Here is a 22,972-nt window from a genome sequence, read left to right as displayed (position 1 = left end):
CGAAAGCAGGATTGCGATTGGTGGAGAGGGCTGTTTGCTTGCTTCCTCTTTGGTTTTGTTTTTTTCCCCCTTTATATTTTCTTATTTCTTTCCTCCGTTCCTCACTTTATTTTTTCCTGTATAAGAGTTCCAAGTCTCTATGGTACTTTTTTCATACAATTTTATTTTTCATGGTGTTACTTTTTTCCCCGCCCCCTACCTTCTCCTCAAACCCCTTCCTTACATCCTCAGTAGGCAAAAGGGCACATTTCAGAGTGCCGCAAGCACATCGAGACGTGTGGTCTCCTCATGTCTTTTCAGGGGAAATCCTTGGGTCCTCAAGTCTGGGTCAGCTACACTGTGCAATGTCCTGTAGGAGACAGGAGAGGCTAGTCTGGACACGGGAGGAGTATTAGGTCTGTTCCTCAGGTCCCAAGAGGTCTCCTGGGTGGTAGGTCCCAAACCCGGGACAGGCGGCTAGGTGCCTACTTAGCATATCAAAGCGGACCTGGCCGCCAGGCTACCCTAGCATCCCTCAGTCCCTACCTGTCACAGGGTCCTCTTGGCGGGCACAGCCTGCGCTCTTCCATAACCTTCTCCAGCCCAGGGACTGAGCTGCCCTTCTCCCAGTTAACCTTCGCTATAGAATCCAACCATTTTGGTTGCCTCGTCCCTTCCCCTCCTGGCCTCTTAGTCTGGCTCTCCCCTCCCCCTTCTCCCATGGCTCAGAGTCATTTTCTCCCTGGCCTCTCCCAGATGTCCCTGCCTCTGACTATGTCTCCCTTTTATTACACAAACTTTCTCCTCCACAACACCAGGAGCAGTCAGTCATGCCCTTTCCTTTTTCGTTCTTCTTTTTCTTTTTACCATCCACTGGGGAGTGAATGCAACTTTTAGTCTGCCCCCTTTCCAATCTCCAGGAAAATGACCTGCCTCACTCGTTGGATAGATGGAGAAACTTAGAAGGGGATGTGAGACTCTGAGCCGCACCTCTTCTTTGGGGCTTCCCACCCTGCACCCCTATTCTTGAGTTTCCTCTTTGGAGAAATGCTGTGTAGAACTTAAGTGCCCGCGCCTCCGCCCAGTTTCCAGTTCAGGGGTCTCCGGTGCTTGAACCTGTTTTCCCGTCTGTGGAATGAAATCACAGTATTTGCCTCAGTAGGGTTGTGGACAGAACTATAGGATCTCAGCGGCGTTTGTCGCGGCTGATGCTCACCGCCGTCGGTCTTGACACTTTCTTTCCTCTGGGCACTTGGCGTATTCACGTGTGGATGTGTTGAATTGTGCGGCTGCCACGCTTTCTCCTGTGCGAACATCAATGGCTGTGTTCTCGCTAAGGGATGTTATAGGGTCTAGTGTCGGCTCTGTCCTGTCATTGAGCCAAGAGTGTCCTCAAGGTTCACCTTGTGAGGTGGCTCCCGAAGTGCCTTGGATGGGAGTTATTTGATATGATTTGATAAGATAGAGCCAGAAATGACTGGGGTTACTCAAGAGGTTTAGGACAGGCCTTTCCCCTTTAAGTGGGATTTCTACGGAGGTTCCTAAAAATCTCAGGTCTGCAGCTTGCGGGAGTAAGGCCTTGAGCAGTGGTCAGTTGTGCGGGAGTTCCCGCGCTCGGCTAGGAGAGGCTTCTACCGGACTCCAGGGTGGGACGCTCTTCCTTCTCCGAGTCAGTCACCGCCCCCTGCTCCACGCCCAAGGTCACTAGGTCTCCGGACCAGCGGGCACGGAGACGGAAACGCCCTTCCCTCCTGGGTTGGGCGTGCTTTCGCCGGAGGCAGGCCGGTGCAAGCTCGCGACTGCGCACGGCGTGATGCGCGTGGGACCCAGTGCGCCCGAGGTGTGAGACGCTGCGAGGAGAAGCACCCGGGATGGACACACCCCGCAGCGTCGTAACCCGGAGCCCGGCGGGAACGCGCACGCGCGTCCGCGGAAGAGCACACCTCTCCCCGCGCGCGCTGTGCAAATTTGTGTGGGGCGTGGCCTCGCTCCGTCTCCCGGGCTCTGATTGCGTGAGCGTCAGGGGGCGTGGCTCAGCGCTCCCGGGGAAGCCCCCGGGGGCGGGGCCGCACTCGTCTACGTGTTGCTCGCGGGGCGGCGGGAGGAGCGGCCCTGGAGGGGGACCCCTGCGGGTCCGGGCGGCCAGTGCGCAGGCGCGGGGGCTTAATCGCTGGCAGCTCAGTCGCAGCTGTGAGGTTGAGGACAGCTGGGAGGCAGGTGAGGGACTGGCTGACCGGGAGCGAGGCTTCCGTGGAAATGATTGCTGGCGTGTGTGTGTGTGTGTGTGTGTGTGTGTATGTGTGTGTTATGTGTGTGTGCGTGTGCGCGCGGCTAGTCTGCGTAGGTCGAGCACTCTTGAACTCCTCTAATGATCTGAGGTGATTCGGTGCACTCCTAAAGCCCCGTGTATGGTTGACATGGCCCGTGGGGTGGATACGGAGTGAGGATCCTTCAGGTGATTCCACGTGTGTGTGTGTTTGTGTGTGTGTGTGTGTGTTTATGTGTTTGTGTGCGTGAGACGGGCGGGGGGTGGAAGAAGGAGGGAGGGAGGGGTTGGGAAGGAGTGAAACTGAGTAGGCCTGTGGGCCTCAAGAAGCAGGTGCGTGTGCCAACTGCGTGATCTGTGACGTGCGAAAAGGATGTGGGAGCACAGTTGTGAGCATCTCCGTTGTACCCGTGAAAGAGTGTGACAGACCGATGGGGCTGTTTGTCACAGTCTAGGGGTGCCGGGCCTGTGAGGCCCAGGAACAGGTGCCTGATTTGTGGCGTCGTAGTGAGAAAAGGAAGCCCCCGCAGGCTGGAGGGTGCTGCGAGAGTAGGTGTGGGCACACAGTTTTGAGTGTCTCTGTTGTCGCTAGCAGTGCGTGTGCGAAAATGTGTGTGTGTGAGAGAGAGAGAGAAAGAGAGAGAGAGAGAGGAGAGAGAGAGAGAGAGGAAGCTGTTTATCACAGTCTAGAGATACTGCGCGCCACCAGATGTCTGTGGCTTTGTTGAATGTGTGCCAATGCGTGATTGATTGTGCCTTATCTCATTTGTTACTGTGGCAACGGGCTCCTCTAGAGCAGGAGATGTGATGGCTACTCTGGGAAACTGAACCTGTTAAGGATGAGACTTGGTTCTGTACAACAGGATAAACAGCCTGTCGGTGTTGATGGGAGGCTAAAGGTGTGCTGCCTGGGACGTAGTGAGTACCCTGTAGGTCTGGCCTTTGTTGTAGTTCTGGGAGTGCTGGTTTTGTGCTGTGCTGTTTTGTTTACCTGTGTCCAGGTAGGATTGTGCGGAATCTCAGAAAAATTTGTGTCTGCTTTGGAATTTGGCCATCTTCCACCTCCAGCAGATGTTCTGGTCTCTCTGCTTTGAGAACCGCTCGCACCCCCCACCCCTTCTACCCCTAGGCAAGCACTTGCCTTCTTGGTGTCTGCCCAAGTATGGTTCTGAAGGGAAGATACAGCCTACCCTGACCTGTGGAACCTGTTGTGTGTCTTCCTAATCAGGGTATCTGGAGGGAGATAAATGGAGGTGGTGGGGGTAGATGCAGAGGGCCTGGGGCCAGCCACTGTTACCCACCAACATGGTGGAAGTCACAGAACCTTTTTGGAGTGACCTTGTTGAGTCTCTGCAGGCAGCACCAACAGACCCTTCATTTCATCCCAGCCTCGTTTTTTTCAGTATTGATCACTGACAGAAGAAGCAACCATTCATTGGGCCTATAATCTGAAAGGAAAGAACAGGAGATAATGTGGCTGCTGTAACAAATTGCTCTCAGGTTTAATGGCTTCAAAACTTTATGCATACTTAGTACTTACTAATCTTTTAAGTAATTAATCCAACCAGTAATTATTACTATTACTCTTTAACTACTGCCCCATCCCACAAAGAGAGAAGCATAATAAATGTAGCTTTCTGAGAAGATGGCTTCCCATAGACAGTATAGATCATCTTGAAATTCTTGTTTAGCATAAAAACTTAGCTAAGCCTAGCCTTCGTTCCACTTATCTCCCCTCACCATTTGTAGAGGGAAGTGTTCATGCTTCCAGTTTCAGCTCCTTCTGTATCTTCCATAGACTATCACAGAAAGATCTTTGCAAATACATAAATAATAAAAGATCTGTCTAGATCTGCTCTTAATAGCACCAGGTATGAGGATGGCATTCTTTGAGGGTGTTTAGGAGTAAACTGTCATCAGATCTAAACTTATTTTCAAGTGACTCCATTTTTTTTTAATATGCAGGACATGCTATTATTCAGTAAAGAGTTAGACTATTTTCTTTTTCTCCAGATTTCCTGCTTTCCCAGTAGGGGATTAGTTTGTCCCTGTTTCTGCTTTCTTGGAAGGCCCACGTTTTAGAGGCTATGGGGTGAGTGAGTGCTTGTCCCGCTGTCTCTTTACAGTGTCATGTCAGCACAGGGAGACGGAATCCCACTTCTGTCAGCACACACCAGCATATTCAGGGTGCATTAGTGGTCAGTCCACAGGTGTGCAGTCTCTGCTCTAGTTTTTGTGGGTTTTGTTTTTGAGACGGGGTCTCCTGAATCCAAGGCTGGCCTCCAGCTTGCTGTGTAGCCCAGGAAGTGTCCCAGTGCTGGGAAGCTGCCACCACACCCAGTTTACACGGTGCTGGAAACAGTTTCCTGCATGCTAGGCAAGTCCTCGCCCTCCTGAGCGGCATCCACATCCCAGTCAAGATCCTTGCTCTTGATCCTACACCCAGCACGCACTTGTGTGTGGGTTTGTGATATTAACTAAGTAAACAGTGATCAGCCAGCACTCTGCTGTGGATAGAGCTTAGTCCTGGAGCGCTTGCCTAGCATGCACAAGGCTCTAGTTTCTGTCTGCAGCACTGCAAAGTAAGTAATTATATAGATGAGGAAATAATAAGAGTTCTGAATAAAAAAGAACAATGAAATAATGTATCGTATGTAATATATGGAGCACTGTCTGAAACCATAAGAGGCATATAAACTTGAATATTCCAGTAGCCACATTTTTAAAAAGACATAAATTTATTAAAATTAATAACATCTTGCTTGCCTTAGTGCATCTATAGCAATTTTCATTGCAGATGGAAACTGTGCTTACGTTACTCTGTGCTTACATTTCATAAACCTTGCCTTGGAAAAATGGTTACACCAAGTTAGTGCAAATATATATGTAAGTTTTATTGTAATTAATCCAATACCAGTCTTGCTTTCTCTATGACTACCAAAGCAGTTTATGTGCAATGCTGCCACCTCCAGATTTTGTTACAGAGTCTGATTAGTCTTTCTCTCTGCTCAGCTCCTCTCACCTTTCCCCTAGTAATATCTTATCACAGAAACCGCTCACAGCCACCTTCGCGATCTGATTCCATCAGCCTTTCTCACCTCACTCTGCCTTAGCACACAGCCCGTGCCTAGCACAGTACCTTGGCTCTACCCTGTGCCCTGTGGTGAGCATGTGAGCACATTCAGACCTCAGCTCATTGTTGCCTCCTCGGAGAGGCCTTTCCTGACTACCCTGTTACTCTGGTCCCCTATCCTGGTCCATGTTTCACCCCCTAGGGTATGTACGTGCTGTCACGCCCAATTTATGTTACACCAGATGTTGAGCCCAAGGCTAAGTGCCTGCTGGTCCATATCTCTCTAGCAGCTTAGCGACCCAGCCCCAGTACCTGCTTTTTGTTAGGCAGCTTCTCTGGGTGTAGTAGCTCTGAGTAGGGCAGTGAACAGAACAGTCAGGATTCCTGCTCTTGACCTAAGTCATCGTGTGCCGTGTGGACTTGTTTTCCTTGCCTGAACGAATGGTACATGGGAGCAGGTACCTTCCTGCTTTAGCTGTCATGGCAGAGCCTGGCACCAGCAGTCACTAGTCAGATGGAGGGCTGGGTGTCTGTATATTCTTCATCTGTGTCCTGATCAGGAGCCTGCTGTGATTGTAGAGGTGGAGTGTTGTGTGAGTTCCTCCTTGTCCCTTCCCACCCCTGAGAACAGGACACACACACATATACACACACACAAACCACACACACACAGATGCCCTAAGAGTGGGACACACACACCATCACACACATATACACCCTAAGAGTGAGACACACACACACAAACCATACACACTCTAAGAGTGGAACACACATACATACACACACACACAAACCATACACATACACATCCTATGACACACATAAACCACACACACATAGACACCCTATGTCCCTAAGAGTGGGACACTCATACATACACACACACAAATCATAAACACATAGACACTCTAAGAGTGGGACACACATACGCACACACACAAACCATACACACACATACACACCCTGTGACACACATAAACCACACACACATAGACACCCTATGTCCCTAAGAGTGGGACATACACACACTCATGATAGACGGACAGACTTGTTCCAAGTACCTTGGCCTATATCGGGGTCACTCCAAAGGCCATTGAGCTTCATGATCTCTCTTTTCTCCCAGCACTCTGTCTCAGCCTTTGAATGTGGATCATCAAAGTCCCGGGGAAAGGATGCCTGCAGCACGAGGGAAATCAAAGTCCAAGGTAAGTGGCGACCCCTCCCGTGTGCTCCATTCTGTCTATAAGATGTGGCCCATTTGTTTGCTTTCCGGAGATTTCCTGCCTGTGGGAGATGGTTGCGGTACCTGGTGGTCCTCCCGTTTCTATGGAGATGGGACCTGAGAAGTAACCAGCACTCAGGAAGCTGCTGTGGGTTCCATTTCCATTCTGTGTTCACAGTGGACCAGGGGCTCTGCAGGACTCGGAATTGCCCTCCCCAGAAAGAATATGAGAGCTCTGTAGTTTCTTTGGCCGGGGATGAGTACCCAGGTGGGACCCACTCAGCCGAAGGTTTAGGTGCATATGTGCCAGATTTAATCCAGTTGTATCACTTTGTTGTTCCTTGTAAAACCAATACTCACATGGAAGAAGTGTGCCCGGTTAAGGTACAAGAATGAGGAGTATAATTTGGAAATGAAAAAGTGGGGTGCACAAGTCTTATGACTGACCTGCTTCACCACTGGAGATGACCAGATGGGCGTCGCAGCAACTCAAGGGCAGTTTCTCTTAATTTCCAGCTGGGCAGTGGTGGCCCATGCCTTTAACCCCAGCAATCGAGAGGCAAAGTCACATGGATCTCTGTGAGTTTGAGGCCAGCCTGGTTTACAGAGTTTCAGGACAGCCAAGGCTGCACAGAGAAACCCTGTCTTGAAACACCAAACGAAAAAACAAACAAACTAAACAAAACACATTTCCTTAGTCTGGGAATGTTGCTCAGATTGCTTGACAAGGATGCATAAACCCTGAGTTCAATCCCATGCACCCCTCTACCCCATAAATAGAGTGTGGTGGAGCATGCCTGTAACCTCAGTACTCACAGGATAGAGACAGGAAGATGGAGTCATCTTTGGCTACATAGTGAGTCCAGGCTAGCCTTGGATACCTGAGGCCCTGTCTCACGCTAACAAAACGTATTTCCCTCAGTTACATGTGCCTATTCTCTCTAGCTGCCCCAATAACTATGCATCAACATACATTCCCTGTCGTTTCTGACTTGGTCAGGGTTCAGCCACAACACCGGGTAGCTGGGTCTTTTGCTTGGGTTTCCCAGAACCAAAATCAAATTGTTGACTAACTGTATTTTCATTTGGGGCTTAGATTCTCTTCCGGGTATGTTTGTTATTAACAAAATTCAGTTCATTTTCACATTTTGCACATTCTTTCCCTCCCCTATTTTCATGAGAGTAGTAGTCAAGCAACCCAGAGCGAGACCTAGGTAGTCTGTATAACGTAGCTGAGGTAGATGACAGCAAGTGCTTGCCATTCAATCAGGAGGACCTGAGTTAGGATCCGGTCTTAAAAAAAGGTGCTGGCCAGCAAGATGGCTCAGCAGGTAAGGGCCACCCGAGGTTGATTCTCAGGACCCACATTGTAGATGGAGAGAACCAATTTGCCCTCCATGTTGTCCTCAGAGACCCATGTGCACCATAGTACACCCCCTGCCTCCCCAAGGACACACATAAAGGCCAAATTCAACAGTGTGCATCTGTAATCTCACAGCTGGGGAGGCAGAGAGAGGGGGCTCACTGGCTGACCAGTGTCATGAGAGACCCCACGTTAAAAAGCAAGGTGGAAGAAGCTGAGGAAGCTGCTGATTGTCGGCCTCTGTTCTCCGTGTACATGAGTATATGTGCACCCTCACACATGCATACACACAAGTGAGCATGTGCATACTTCCCCAGACACACGCACATCTTTCTTTGTTGCCATGAGCCAGTGATAACCTGATTATAGAGTATCTGGGTTTGTTTATTTTGAGGGAGCCAGATTATGTGATTGAATCCTAACTTCTTGATTTAGTAATTGTGTGAACTGCAATAGTTTACCTCACCTCTCTAGGCCTTAGTCTCCTCATCTGTAGCATTGCTATGATTCTCTTGGCAATGGTTCACAACCACTAAGGGTGAATACCAAGTGAACCAGATACTTAGAGAAAAAATGCCTTAACTCTAAAAACCAGAAAAACCAATTTCTCTGTTATTTTATTTTATTTATTGTTTTTGCAAAGAGTTATTCATTTATATGTATACAGTGTTCTGCTTGCTGGCAGGCGAGGAAAGGGTGCCAGATCTCATTATAGATGTTTGTGAGCCACCATGTGGTTACTGTGAATTGAACTCAGGACCTCTGGAAGAATAGTCAGTGCTCTTAACCGCTGAGCCATCTCTTCAGTCTGGTCCTCTGACTTTGAATGCAGCATAATCTTTAATAACAGATTTATTATGTTATACTACGTATAATATACTATTGAATTTATTTCTTATCCCTGCTTCTTTGGTTGCAGAGCTCCTGTCATGACCTGTCTCACGTATTTGCTATTTTCTCTACCACATAGAGGAAACTTTTTTCTAATTTTTTTATTGTTTTTATTGAGCTATATATTTTTCTCTACTCCCCTCCCTTCCTTTCTCCTCTCCTTCTACCCTTTCCCATGGTCCGTATGTTCCCAATTTACTCAGGAGATCTTATCTTTTGCAGAAGGAACTTCTGAAGCTCATGGTTGAATAGACATAACTTTATTCATTGCAGGCATCGGTGACATTTGGGGACTTAGCCATCTACTTCTCGCAGGAGGAATGGGAATGGCTGAGTCCCACTCAGAAGGATTTGTACGAAGATGTCATGTTGGAGAACTATCAGAATCTGGTCTCTCTTGGTAAGGTGTCATGCTCCCCCCCTCACCCTTTCAGTAGTCCATAACCTGCCTGTGAAGGGCATGTGTCAGTCAGGCTGTTCAGGAAAAGGGAAGCCACTTAAGTTGTGTGCATCTCTTTTTAATGACTCTCTCTCTCTCTCTCTCTCTCTCTCTCTCTCTCTCTCTCTCTCTCTGTGTGTGTGTGTGTGTGTGTGTGTGTGTGTGTGTGTGCCTATATCTGCATCTAAATTACACCGTTGGTTGATTTTTACTGTAATCATAGAATTAGACATCAGTTACCATGGTCAATTTTAGGATGTTTTCATTACTCTCCAAATAAACCCTGTAATCAAGAGCAATTCATTTCCAATGCCCATGTAGCCCTCAAGAGTGGGCAATCCTTAGCCCTCGTCTGTCTCGTTGGATTGCCAGTCTGAGCCTTGTGTGCAAATGGGATCATAAACACACAGCCTTTTCTCTCTTAGTGTAATGTTTGAGGTTCACCCCTGTTTCAGCATATATCAGTACTTTGTTCTGGTTCATTACTGAGTAATTATATTGGCTAGACTTCTTTGTCTCATTTATCTTTTATTAACAGGTGGGTATTTGGGTTGTTGTACTTTTAATGAATTGCTAATGTGGGCAGTCATGAACAGGTTTTTTTTTGTGTGTTTTGTTTTTCAACACAGGGTTTCTCTGTGTAACAGTTGTGGCTGTCCTGTAACGCACTCTGTAGACCAGGCTGGCCTTGAACTCACAGAGATCCTCCTGCCTCTGCCTCCCAGGTGCTAGAATTAAAGGCATGCACTACCACTACGTAACTTCATGAACAGGGGTGTATATTTTTATTTCTCTTGGCTATAAATTTACGAATGGAATTGGTGGGTCATTTATAAACTGTATTTTCTTATAATTTATATATTTTATTTTGTGTATGAGTGTTTTGCCTGCATGTTTGTATGTATGTACACCATGTGCCTACCTGATGCCTATGGAGGCCAGAAGAAGGTGTCAGATCTCCTAGGTCTGGCTTGAACATCTGAATCCTCAAAGTCTACCCCCGCAGTGACACATTTCCTCCAGCAAGTTCACACCTTATAGTGCCTTTCCCTATGGATCTATTAGGGGCCATTTTTATTCAAACCACCACAAACTCTGACTGGCAAAGCTGGCAAAGGGGATGTTTAGATTGCAGAACTTGAGGCCATGTAAGATCAAATTCTTTCACTTTTTAAATCCTTAATGGGTCCAAGTTGCTGTTTTTTGGCTATTTGTGTGTTATGTGCATGCATATGTGTGAAAGTTATTTTGTTACATAGAAATTATTATATATAACTACATTATTTGCTTTTTAATCCTTTTTAAAAAATTGTTTATTTTTATTTTATGTGCATTAGTATTTTGCCTGCATGTATGTCTGTGTGAGGGTGTTGGATCCTGGAGTTACAGACAGTTGTGAGCTGCCATGTGGGTGCTGGGAATCGAACCCGGGACCTCTGGATGAGCAGCCAGTGCTTATAACTACTGAGCCATCTCTCCAGCCCTTATTTCTTGCTTTTGTACACTTTTGGTCTCAAAGCCTTGAATGGAGGCACAGCATAACAATGGGTCACAGAATGGTGGCAGTTTAGAGTGAGCTGAAGGAGGATCACTTACGACCTTGTCCCAAGAGCATTTGATCCTATGTTTGGAAAAGTAATTTATTCTGTAGAGTTAGTGTCTTAGTCAGGGTTTCAGTTGCTGTAAAGAGACACCATGACCCTGACAACTCTTAGAAAGAAAAAGGATTAATTGGGGCTGGCTGAGAGTTCAGAGGTTTAGTCCATTATGATCATGACGGGAAGCATGGTGGCTGGAGAGGGTAGCTTAGAGTTATACATCTGGGTGGGCAGGCAGCAGGAAGAGAGAGTGCCACTGGCTTGTCTTGGGCATCTGAAGCCTCAAAGCCCCTTCCCCAGTGGCACACTTCCTCCAACAAGTCCACACCTAATAGTGCCACTTCTGAAGGGCTGTGGCGGCCATTTTCATGTAAATCACCACAGTTAGTTTAAACGTTACTGTACATAACTCAGTTTTCCTCTTCTCTTTATAATAAAAATTTAAAACCATCTCTCACATTTAACCATTCAGCACAGACTAGTCTGACACCAGAGGGGTGGAGGTTATTCCAGCACCAAACAATTCTTACTTGGATATTGGACTACTTACCTGGGTCATTGTCAGAGCCAAAGATTAAGTATGATGGGATTTGATTCCCACTTCTGATGTGTGTTTATACATAAAATAACTAAATATTAGAAAGAAAGAAAAGATAAATCAGGAGAGATTCAGGGGAAAGAGTGAAGAATGCCTTCTCTAGGAATGCTGCTCCCCACATGTTCAGCGGCCTCCCTGCTCTCTGAACCCCTGCTTTGGGATTATAAAGGCCTCACTGTATCGGTTTGATTGGTCAGTCTCCAGTCTCTCACTAGCCCTCTTGTGAGGTTAGGGATGGGATGGAGCTCCAAGCTCGAATCACTGTTGGTTGGTTGATTTCTCTGACCCAACCTAAGAAGCTCCCCTATGCACTTATTATTCGGATATGAGAGGCCCTAGAAATCACCATGTCTGTCTTCTTCCCTGAAATGAAATGAATGAAATTTATTCCCTGGCAATGCTGAAGCATACATGGGCAGCCCGTGTATGACAGTTCTGTGGAACTTGTCCATATTGGGTTTCATGGTCTAAGTTGATGAGGACGACTGATCAAGTCTCTTCCTCAAAAGGGCACCAGATCTCATTAAAGATGGTTGAGAACCACCATGTGGTTGCTGGGAATTGAACTCAGGACCTTTTGGAAGAGCAGGCAGTGCTCTTATCCCTGAGCCATCTCTCCATGTCCTTCCCTACCCTACCTCCACTCTTCAGCTGCCCCTCACATTCTGTGTATTTCCATCGTGATGACAAACCCACATTTTATTGACACAGGGCATGGCTCCTATTTCAGTGGTGCCCACGTAATGACCAGTTCTCTTATTTGTCCCATGTCCAGGTCTTGCCTGCCGGAGGCCAAATATTATCACCTTGTTGGAGAAAGGGAAAGCACCATGGATGGTGGAGCCACCAAGACGGCGCCAGGGCCCTGGTGAGTGGCTGAGGACCAAGGCCTAGGTCTTACCATTCCAGTTGCAGAAGGATGTGTGAGCAGTACATACACTGGGCTGTTTGTAAACCACAGAATATGTCATACACAGTCCTGAGAGTTGGTCATTCTAAGAGGAAGACTTTAGTAGATGTAGTATCTGGTGACAACCTACTTCCTTCTTATTGTATCATCATAGGGCTGGAAGGGTGACGGAACACTATAAGGATACTAAACCCCGCCTGAGGGCTTCAGCCCCCAAACCTGATTGAGTTCCAAGAGCCTTTGCAGGTATCCTAGTAGAGAAGTGAGCATTCTGCCTGGGATAATCGTTAGATCAAGTGCCTGCCTCTTTAAGGCAGTGGTCACTCTTAAGAGGCCAGCTCCTACCACCTGAAGAAACTCAGCTCCAGCTTGAACCCCTCCCTAGGGCACAGAGTTACGGAGCCGTTCTGTGTTGTGGTCTCTGTAGCGTCTAAAGTATGTCTTAGTCAGTGCCAGGACCTTCTGTGCTTTTGATCAGATACACAACGTAAATCATGTGATATAAAACTTTCTGCTACTCCTTGAAATATTATAAAAGTCAGATATTTTCTGGGTTTGAGAGAGTTCTCTAAAGATTGCTCTGGGTACTTCTCTGAAGAGGCTCCTCTGGCCTCCTTCCAGCCATACATCTCATGGTTCTTGTCTTGGAGGCTCTCATTGTGTAAGTGTTCCTCCTCCTCCCTTCTCCCTCCTCCCATCTTCTGAAGACGCTCCTATGGCCTCCTCCCAGCCATACATCTCATGACTTGTGTCTCAGAGGCTCTCATTATGTGCGTGCTTTCCCTCCTCCCATCTCCCTCCTCCCATCTCCCTCCTCCCATCTCCCTCCTCCCATCTCCCTCCTCCCATCTTCTTTCCCTGTCTCCTACTCTCTCTTGAAAAGAAGCTGCTCTCCAGGTAAAACCTCTTCTTCTGTTTAAGACCCCAAACGATGTTTGGTTCTCACATACACTAAACCATTTACTATCCCACACTCTTCATGCCTTGAGGTCTGATTGTGATCTCGAGACCCTTTCTCCTAATAAACTTTACTTCATAGTGGGCAGTCATCAGTTTTTCCTGAAACAGTGGTGTATGCCTCATATCTGTATTCAACAATCACAAGGGCAATTCCTCTTTGAAATGTTACCTGAGAGCTCCCCACTACACATGGCAAAGCCTCAGGCCCGTGCAAAGAGCTCAGGTATAAATCCTTAGGGCGAGAATAACAAATATTCATTTGGTCTCTACTTGGTGTCAGGTACGCTTTGAGGTCATTTCCTCCCAGCAGGCTGTAGTGGGTGGAATTAGTACAGTGTCATAGGTGAATGGGGCACTGCCATCCAGAGCAGTCCTGTGACTTGCTCGGGACACAGAGGCAGGAAGATCTGAGTTTGAAGCCAGCCTGGTCTATAGAGGGAGTTCCAGGACAGCAGTGCTATTACACAGCAAAACCCCGTCTCCCAAAACAAAACAAAATTGTTCATCTCATCTGTAATGTTTCTTTTTGGCTGCTAGTCAGTGACTTCCCTCGGCAGATAAATTTCTCTTTGGCTGTCTCAGGTAAACATCATTTAATTTGAGTCTTGGAGCTAGGTACAAACCAGGGAGAAAGGCCACTGATGCGCAGCCATTAGTGACTGAGAGCCTCTAAGTGTGCTTTATCACTTCTCAGTCACTGACAGATGCTGCGTGCAGCATAAAAGAGAGAGAGGTTTAATTTGGCTCATGGTCTTGAAGGGTTCAGCCCAGGGTGGACTGCATCCATTGTGTTTAGGCCCAAGGCGAGGCATAGTGGTGGGAACTTGGAACAAGGATGGTTTAGTCACACGATATCCAGGAGGGGCCTGGTGTATCTTTTCCAGGCACACCTCCAGTAACCTACTGTACCAGGTGTTCCGTGAGTTAAGATGGTCAGACGCTTAAAAGAAATCCCACGCTAGCTCAGAAATAAGAAATAGGCATTTTTTTAAAGAGTAAACTCACAAATCAGAATTCTCCGCTTGACCAGTTGAATCACAGGACCCAAAGGAGCAGCCGACTGGACACTGAACCAGGGGAACGAGAGCAAAGGGGAGCATGCATGCTCAGCTTCCCCATAAATAGTAAGAGAGCCCACACCCCAGTAGACGGGCTAATATAAGCTGTAATACTTCCTACAGCACCCCCTCTTTTCTTTAAATAAGAGAGTTCTGAGTCTAATACAAAATCATATACAATAAGAACAAATATCCTATTTTAATTAGCTTAAGTCTTGTATAATAAATAAATTGACCAAGTCATGAGAGGAAAGTAAATACACTTATTTAGTCTTCAACCCCATCGAAGATCCGAGAAGGGAACTAATGAGTGAGTAAGAAGTGCAATCAAGCAACTTCCAAAATGTGCAACAAATGACAGAGACAACTGGCTACCTGGACAGTCACCCAACGTCTCATTTGCAACATTGAGGCAACCAACTTTGGCTAAGGCCTAGAATAACTGGCAGACTATTTTTAAAGGCAAGAAATTTTTCAAAACCACCTTACCCAGTCTTGGCAATATTTGACAGTCCTGCTTATCCATTTCTGAATACTATGTATTTTGTCAGTGGTTGAGGTATGGGCAGTTCCTTGCCCAAAGGCCGGTTTAGCCAAGAAGAAAACAAGCTCCAAGTGGAGTGTCTTTGGTGCTCAACATTCTCTGGGAATGGATCGGTGCCTCCAGGAGCAATTGTGTCTCACTTCAACAGAACTCTAAGTTATTTAAATGCCATTTTCTACAGCTCTTTGAAGTGGTTGTTGTTTTGAGTCATAGAAGTGTGACTAGATTCAAGGGTTATTCTCTAGAGATCTCTGAGTTGCTTTCCAGAGTTGTAATGTTGCCAGCCCCAGGAAACTGCACCAACGTCAGCAGCCTTTCTAGGGATGGATTCTCAGAAGCCTTTCTAGAGATGGATTCTCAGCAGCCTCTCTAGGGATGGATTCTCAGCAGTCTTTCTAGAGATGGATTCTCAGCAGCCTCTCTAGGGGTGGATTCTCAGCAGTCTTTCTAGGGGTGGATTCTCAGCAGTCTTTCTAGGGATGGATTCTCAGCTGCATTCCTAGTTTGTTGCTGGAGGAGTGAGCACAACCCCTGTGACTCCCAAAAACCTGTGTCCCACGCCTCTGGGTCTCAGCTCCTTGACTTGTCCCCTTTGCCAGTTTTGTGTTTTTCCTTTTACTGCACTACAGTATTTCTCAGCCTTGCTAACACTGCCACCCTTTAATACATGTGGTGGTGACCCCAGCTGTACAATCATTTTATTGCTGCTTTGTAACTGTGGTTTTGCTACTGTGATTAATCCTAATGTAAATACCTGATATCTAATATGTGTCCCCTGTGAGAGGGCCATTTGACCCCCAGAGGGGTTGCGACCCTCAGGCTGAGAACCACGGCAGTGATCGATCAGGGCCGAGTCTAACCAGCAAAGGAGACTTAGCAGATGAGCGCCATCTACAGAACTGCAGCATAATGTCAGTTCAATGTTCATTTTCACTAGACCTGGATGACACACTTTTTTTCCTGAAGGGATTGGAGATAGCTCAGTGGCAGAACACTTGCCTAGAGTGTACAAGGCCTTGACTTTGTCAGCAGTGCCTGGGAAAGTAAAGATGGTCTCAGTAAATTGATAGCAATCAGTTTATGGAGCGCTTGCTAGGTCCAGGTTCTGTGCCAAGGCCTGCAAGTTCATTATCTCTTTTATCCTCTCCAATACTTGTGGAAATCTTTGTCATCCCAATTTGAAAAATTAGGATTAAGACCGGGGCTAAATACCTTGCTTAGGATCTGTCAAAGAACAGGGGGTGAGGAGTGGAGCCTTGGCGGTTTGTGATTCCAAATAGAGTTGTGTTAGTGCACAAACCTTTAATCCCAGCACTTAGGAGGCAGAGGCAGGTGATCTCTATGAGACGGAGACTAGTAGGCTAGTGAGCTGGTGACTGCCAGACCTGCCAGAGGTCATGCTGAGACTGTCTCAAAAGAAGCAGACGAGGTCCTCAGTAAATGAAGGTATGAAGAAAAAGATAAGAAAGAGTCTGTAGAAATGCCTTAGTGGTTACGAGGACCTACTGCTCTTCCAGGGCACCCGGGTTTGGTGCCCAACACCCTCACTGCATGGGCACCTGTACCTTCTGCTTGGGAGATCCAATTCCTCTGTGTGTACCTACACTTATATGGACACACACACACACACACACACACACCCAATGGGAGCAGAGCCAGAAAGAATTCTAGGGTAAATCCCATTAGTCTTTAAGAAAATAATTTAATATCTTTTTATTTACCTGTTTTTAATTATGTATGTGTGTACACTTGCATATTTAGAGTGCAGGTGCTAGCAGCGGCTAGTGATGTCATTCCCCTAGAGCTGGAGTCACAGGACATTGGTTGTAAGCGACTCAGTATGGGCACTGGGCACTGAATTTGGGTCCTCTGCAGCATTAGGCACTCTTCACTCCTGAGCCATCTCTCTGTCCCCACTTCTCTGAGAGTCTTATCCACGTATGTATTGACTGTATCTATCTGTACCCCAGCCTTTCCAGTACCCCAATACTCCCTAGCAGGTCCTCCTTCCACTTTATGTTTGTTTGGTTGTAAACCACTGAGTCCTTTTTAGTATTGCCTGCTAGAATATTGACTGATCCATTTGGCTTGACCTTGTGCAGGTGGCCATAACAGCTGTGAACTCATGAGTGTAATGAGCACACTCCTCCCCATCCTGACTCTTAATATTTGTTCCACCCCTTTCTCCACCATGTTCTCTGAGCCTTGGGGAAGCCAGACTTCTTGCTTATCTGATCTTGCTGGCTTCATGGTGAAATTTTCTGTTGCTTTTTAAAAAAGATTTATTTATTTATTATGTATGCAATGTTGTCTGCACATATGCCTGCAGGCCAGAAGAGGGCACCAGATCTCATTACAGATGGTCATGAGCCACCATGTGGTTGCTGGAAATGGAACTCAGGACCTTTGAAGAGCAGCCAGTGCTCTTAACCGCTGAGCCATCTCTCCAGCCCTTCTGTTACTTTTCCTAATTCCTCCTTTACCAGAATGTAATTCTGGTGTCATAATCTCCTGTTAGTAATTATGATAGTTATTATCAGATATTAAACAGCTGCAGGATTACAGAACTTTTCCCCAGCATTCATGGAGTAGCATGTGCTTCACAGTTCCTAACTGTCCAGACTTGAGAAAGGTAAAGCGGTCCTAGACTCCCAAATCAAACGCATATATATTAATATGCGTTTAATATATATATATATAATATATATATTAATGATACGTGATACTGTAATATAGTGTAGCTAGTCTTCCATCCTAATTACTTTCCATCAGCTGTGGTAAAATACTCTGAGGGAAGCACTTAAGGGGAAAGTCACTGCTCATTGCTGTGAGGAGATGCCATGAGCAAGGAAACCCATAAAAGAAAGCCTCTAACTGGAGTCTTGCTCACAGTTTCAGAGGGCCAGTCCAGTCCCTCATCAGTGTGGCTGACAGCAAACAGGCATTGAACTGCAGCAGTAGCTGAGTGCTTTCCATCTAGGTCTGCAGGCATCAGGCAGAGAAAAACTGAGCCTCTTGTGGGCTTTGGAAACCTCACAGCCTGTACCTCTTCCAGAAAGGCGTCACCAACTCCACCATGGTCATGCCTCCTTGTCCCAGTCTCACTAACTGGTGGCTAAGCATTCAAATATGTGAACCTTCTGGGGTCATTCTCATTCAAACAACCACAAAAGGGTTAATTTTGGTTTGCAGTTTGAGGTTAAAAGTTCATCACGGAGAAGTCACAGCACCTTGGGGCAGCTGTGAGAGCCAAGAAGTTAAATTATGGATGGTTGTGCTTATTGGATCTTCTTATGTAGCCCAGGACATCACCCTGTGGAATGTCACCCACTGTTACCTAACACTATGCTGGGAAGGGAGGCAAACATCTACTCACCCCAGCCAGGGAACCAATGACAGATCAACTTAAGGATACCACCAAAGTCCAACTTGATGGACCAGTGAGTTTTGTTGAGGTTATTTACAGGAGTATGGGTGAAAGGAGTATGACTACTTACTAGAGCAGAAATGACTCAAAGACAGCTACGTCACCAGAAGCCTACCCCAGAGTGTGTTGTGTGACAAAGCTTTTTGTGAGGAGACAACATATACATCTACACACCCCAAATAGGGAACCCACAATAGATCAAAGTACAGATACCACCAAAGTCCAATTTGGTGAACCACTGAGTTTTGTTGAGGTTCCTTACAGGACTGTGGGTCAGGGGTTACTTACAGGAGCAGACATGATAACTCAGAGCCAGCTACATCACCAAGGCCCATCCCACATAGGTGACACCTCACAAAAACTAGCAAACTTGGAGCATATCACATGCTTACAGGTCGCTCAACAGGCTGGAGCATGTTCTTTCCAAGTGACTCTGTTAGTACATTCGTGCTTCTCAGGGTTCAGTATTCAAGAATGTGCTTTTAGGATTTATAACTTTATAGAGGTATTCACTCAACCTAAGAGTATAATCCAATTTTTTCATAAATTTACCAAGTTTGATATCACCATAATCCAGTTTTAGATGTTTTCATTACACAGTTTCATTTACAGTTAATTTCTATTTCCACCTTTAATCCCAAGTAACCATGCCTTTTAATTCCGTTTTATGAATTTCATGTAGTGAAATGCATTTAACTAATGAACAATCTATGGAGTTAAATGTATATGCTATAAAATATATTACCTATATAAAAGTGATTTATTCTCTTTCAAACTTCAATCTTTCCTGAATTCCAGTTACTAAATATTTCTGGAAAGCCCTGTCCTATGTCTGTTTCCTGTTGCTGTGATTAATACCCAGAAAACAGCATGTTAAGAGAGAAAGGATTTATTGGTTCGCAATTCTAGGTTACAGTTCAAGCAACTAGCTGCTTAAGATCCACTGCTGAGAGCTGAGAAATGCGTTAATGCTGGCATTGCACAGCTGGCTTCCTCCTTTTTATTCTATGTGGAACCCAAACCCAGGGATGGTGCTCCCCACGGTGGGTAAAGGTAATTATGACATTCTCAGATGTTCTTCTGGGGGCTCTGGATTGTGTCACACCGATGATTCAAAGTAATCACCACAAAGCAAGAAGGTCATTAGTAAATCTCTAAAATTCGAGGCCAACCTGGTCACAAAGTGAGTTTCAGGACAGTCAAGACTGTTACATAGAGAAACCCTGTCTCAGAAAATGAACGAACAAAAGTAGTCACCACAAGACTTAGTACAGTAGTGGGGACTAGAGAAAGACACATTGTTCTCTCTCGTTAGCGTTGTGCTGTTATAACCACTAATTATAATGACTCCTTTTTAGTACACGAGCTTCGTTTCTTCAGCACAGGAAACTAATTATAACTTCCTGGTGTATTTCAGAATCAGCGTCTAAGTGTGAGACCAAGAAGTTACCACCAAGTCAATCTGTGCAAAGTATTCATCAGAAACCAGTTTCTTCACAACAAAAGGTCACCACCGGGATGACAAAACAAAACAAAAATTCATTTGTAAGAAAGCCCAAGAAAGGACATTCAGGCAAGAAATCTTTAAAGTGTAATAATTGTGGAAAAACCTTTTTTCGAAGTCTGTCTTTTAAACTTCATCAAGACTTTCACATTGGAGAGAAGTCTTACGGATGCAGTAATTGTAAACAAGTTTTCAGACAGATCTTATCCCTCATTCTTCATCAGAAAGTTCACAATCGGGACAAAAGCTATGAATGTGATAAATGTGGGGAAATTTTTCATAAAAATTTAACTCTTATGATACATAGGAGAGTTCATAATCAAAAGGAAAATTTTAACCATGAGAAGGCTCCAGGTTCATGCCCATCTCTCAGTGTACCCCATAATAATCACATCGTTGAGAGTATTCACCAGTGCAGAAAATGTGGAAAAGCCTTCAGCCGAATGTCGTCCTTTTTACTTCATAAGAGAATTCACAATAGAAAGAAAATACAAAAGTGTAATAAATATGGGAGAGGCTTCAAAAAGAAGACAGTCCTTGTAAGTAAAAGAATTTGTACTGGAGAGAAAACTCATGGAAATAAGAAGGCCTTACATCAGCGTCCCCAGCAGAGAACTTGGCATTTAGAACATCCTTTTACATGTAGGAAATGTGGGAAGTCCTTCAGTAGGATCTCACCCTTAATGCTTCATCAGAGAATTCACACTTCAGGGAAACCCTACAAATGTGATAAGTGTCAGAAGGACTTCAGACGGCTTTCGACCCTTATTCTGCACCTAAGAACTCATAATGGGGAGAAGCAGTTTAAGTGCAATAAATGTGAGAAGGTCTGCAATCGGTATTCATCCCTTATTCAACACCAGAAAATTCATAAAAGGAAAAAGAAACTCATCGAATGCAAGGAATGTGGAAAGATGTTTTGTGGCATTAAAAACCTTAAAGTCCATCTGAACATTCATTCAGAAGAGAAGCCTTTCAAATGCAATAAATGTAGCAAAGTTTTTGGCCGCCAGTCATTTCTTACTGAACATCAAAGAATCCACACTGGAGAAAAGCCCTATCAGTGTGAAGAATGTGGGAAAGCGTTCAGCCACCGGATATCTCTGACCCGACATAAGAGAATCCACAGTGAAGACAGACCTTATGAATGTGACCAGTGTGGGAAAGCCTTCAGCCAGAGCGCTCATCTTGCCCAGCATGAGAGAATTCACACTGGAGAGAAGCCCTACGCATGCAAAACATGCAAGAAGTCCTTTACTCAGCGCATATCCCTCATTCTGCATGAAAGAAGTCACACTGGGGAGAAGCCCTACGAATGTAATGAGTGTGGGAAGGCCTTCAGCAGCGGCTCGGACCTTATACGGCACCAGAGAAGTCATTCTCTCGAGAAACCATATGAATGTAGCAGATGTGGTAAGGCGTATAGTCGGAGCTCATCTCTGATTCGACATCAGAGCACACATTCAGAGGAAAGTCCTGACGTTGCTGCTAACTGCAGAAGCTGAAAAGGATTTCCAAGAAGTGTTCAGAGGCATGGGGAATGTGCGTGAGTGTTCTCGACTTACGATGTCTGTCCTGATAAACTCACCATAACTTGAAACATTTAAAATAGAGCTATATTTAGTATAGCTACCCTACCAAATGTGATTGTCTAGCAGCACAGTACAATGTGGAGTCCCAGTTCTCAGTTGATCCTGCTGCCCAGCATCTCGAGAGCAATCATACTGCTTACTGCTCATCTTCAGCCTAGCGAAAGATCACAATTTCTAGCCTATTGGATATTGCTTCCATGCCATCATAATGCTAAAAAATCCTACATCAGAAATCATTAATTGGAGGGAGGGAACGATCTGCCTATAAAATGTTTTGTGTCTTTGGGGCCATTTTATGATATTCTTCCCTTCAAAGCCAAAGCACAAAAGTAGTTGACGGATTTTGAACTGAAGATCTGAAATCAGCTGAGGTGTGCTCAGGATATTGTCCCGAGGTTTGTAAATGAGAGCGTTTTTCAGTTGCTATTTTATTTCCAGTGTAGTTTTGAGGACAGTTCACTGGATGCATACAATCAAATAGGATTGCGAGTCTATCTTACTCCAGATGGTGCTTTGAGCCCACATTGAGGTCCCAGGAGAATGGAGTGTTGAGTCTGTTCTCAGAACTAGAACTCCTGTATGTAAGGACTAACAGGCAAAACAGGAAACAGCTGGGCTGTGGTAGTGCACACCTTTAATCCCAGCACTCAGGAGGCAGAGGCAGGCGGATCTCTGTGAGTTTGAGGTCAGCCTGGTCTACAGAGTGAGTTCCAGGACAGGCTCCAAAGCTACACAGAGAAACCTAGTCTCAAAAAACCAAAAACGAAACAGGAAACAGGGTGCCTCTTCTTTTGAGAGACATGTGTTGGGATGAGAACAGGGAAGTGTTAAAATAGTGTTGGCAGTGGTGTGCAGCAGTCAGTAGCACACTGACTCCATGGATGCCGAGATGCACTGTGGAAACTTAGTGTGATTAAGACAGGCTCGGGGTGGGGTGGGCAGGAGAGACTGGAGAATGGGGAACTTCAGAGCAGGGAGAAGTTATTTTTTACTTTTTTATTTGAACATAAATTGTCTATATTTATATAAATAAACAGCATTTTCATGTAATATTGCTAGTTGTTGTATAAAAAGTAACTGTGTTTTTATGGCCTGAACATTTGTGTTACTCCAAAACTCATATGTTGAAGCTCTAACTCCTCAGTGTGATATTTGGAAATGAGATTAATGGAATCATGATGTGGATGGGCCTTTTTGATAAGTGTATTAATCAGAGACACCAGAGAACTTGATCCCTTTCTATTCCATATGAGAACACAGACGGTCATCTGCAAACTAAGAAAAGGCCCTTACCACTGACCAGTGTGATACCCTGATGTTGGATTTCCAGTCTTTGGAGGAACTATGAAAACCTCATTTCTCTATAAGTCAACCAGTCAGTGATAGTGTGTTGTAGCATCTCAAGGTGATTAATTCATGGAAGTCCTCCTGGGGTAATGTATTGGCTGTTTCCATTTGAGTTAGTCAACATGTTCAATGTATTTTTCTGTCCCTCTTTCCAGCTTGTGTACGTTGTATAAGAAATAAAGTCCGAATTCTTTTGTGTGA

General features: G+C 45.5%; 1 protein-coding gene and 1 long non-coding RNA gene across 2 annotated transcripts; one reads left to right on the top strand and one right to left on the bottom strand.

The window, feature by feature from the left end:
• Positions 1–2,054: 2,054 nt before the first annotated feature.
• On the top strand, positions 2,055–22,972 carry Znf667 (zinc finger protein 667). The gene is made up of 5 exons (XM_048426868.3): positions 2,055–2,196; positions 6,442–6,523; positions 9,068–9,194; positions 12,205–12,297; positions 19,746–22,972. The coding sequence occupies exons 2-5, from the start codon at positions 6,491–6,493 to the stop codon at positions 21,335–21,337; spliced, it is 1,845 nt and encodes a 614-aa protein (XP_048282825.3). The 5' UTR covers positions 2,055–2,196; positions 6,442–6,490; the 3' UTR covers positions 21,338–22,972.
• Positions 2,601–6,512, bottom strand: LOC125395458 (uncharacterized). The gene is made up of 3 exons (XR_007230565.3): positions 6,380–6,512; positions 5,631–5,885; positions 2,601–3,693 (listed from the first exon to the last, which is right to left on the bottom strand). It is a non-coding gene; the product is annotated as an uncharacterized LOC125395458 (long non-coding RNA).

Source organism: Myodes glareolus, chromosome 1 (assembly GCF_982192425.1).
Source record: "Myodes glareolus chromosome 1, mMyoGla1.1, whole genome shotgun sequence".
Taxonomy (NCBI): Eukaryota; Metazoa; Chordata; class Mammalia; order Rodentia; family Cricetidae; genus Myodes; species Myodes glareolus.
This window is presented reverse-complemented; position numbering and strand designations above follow the sequence as displayed.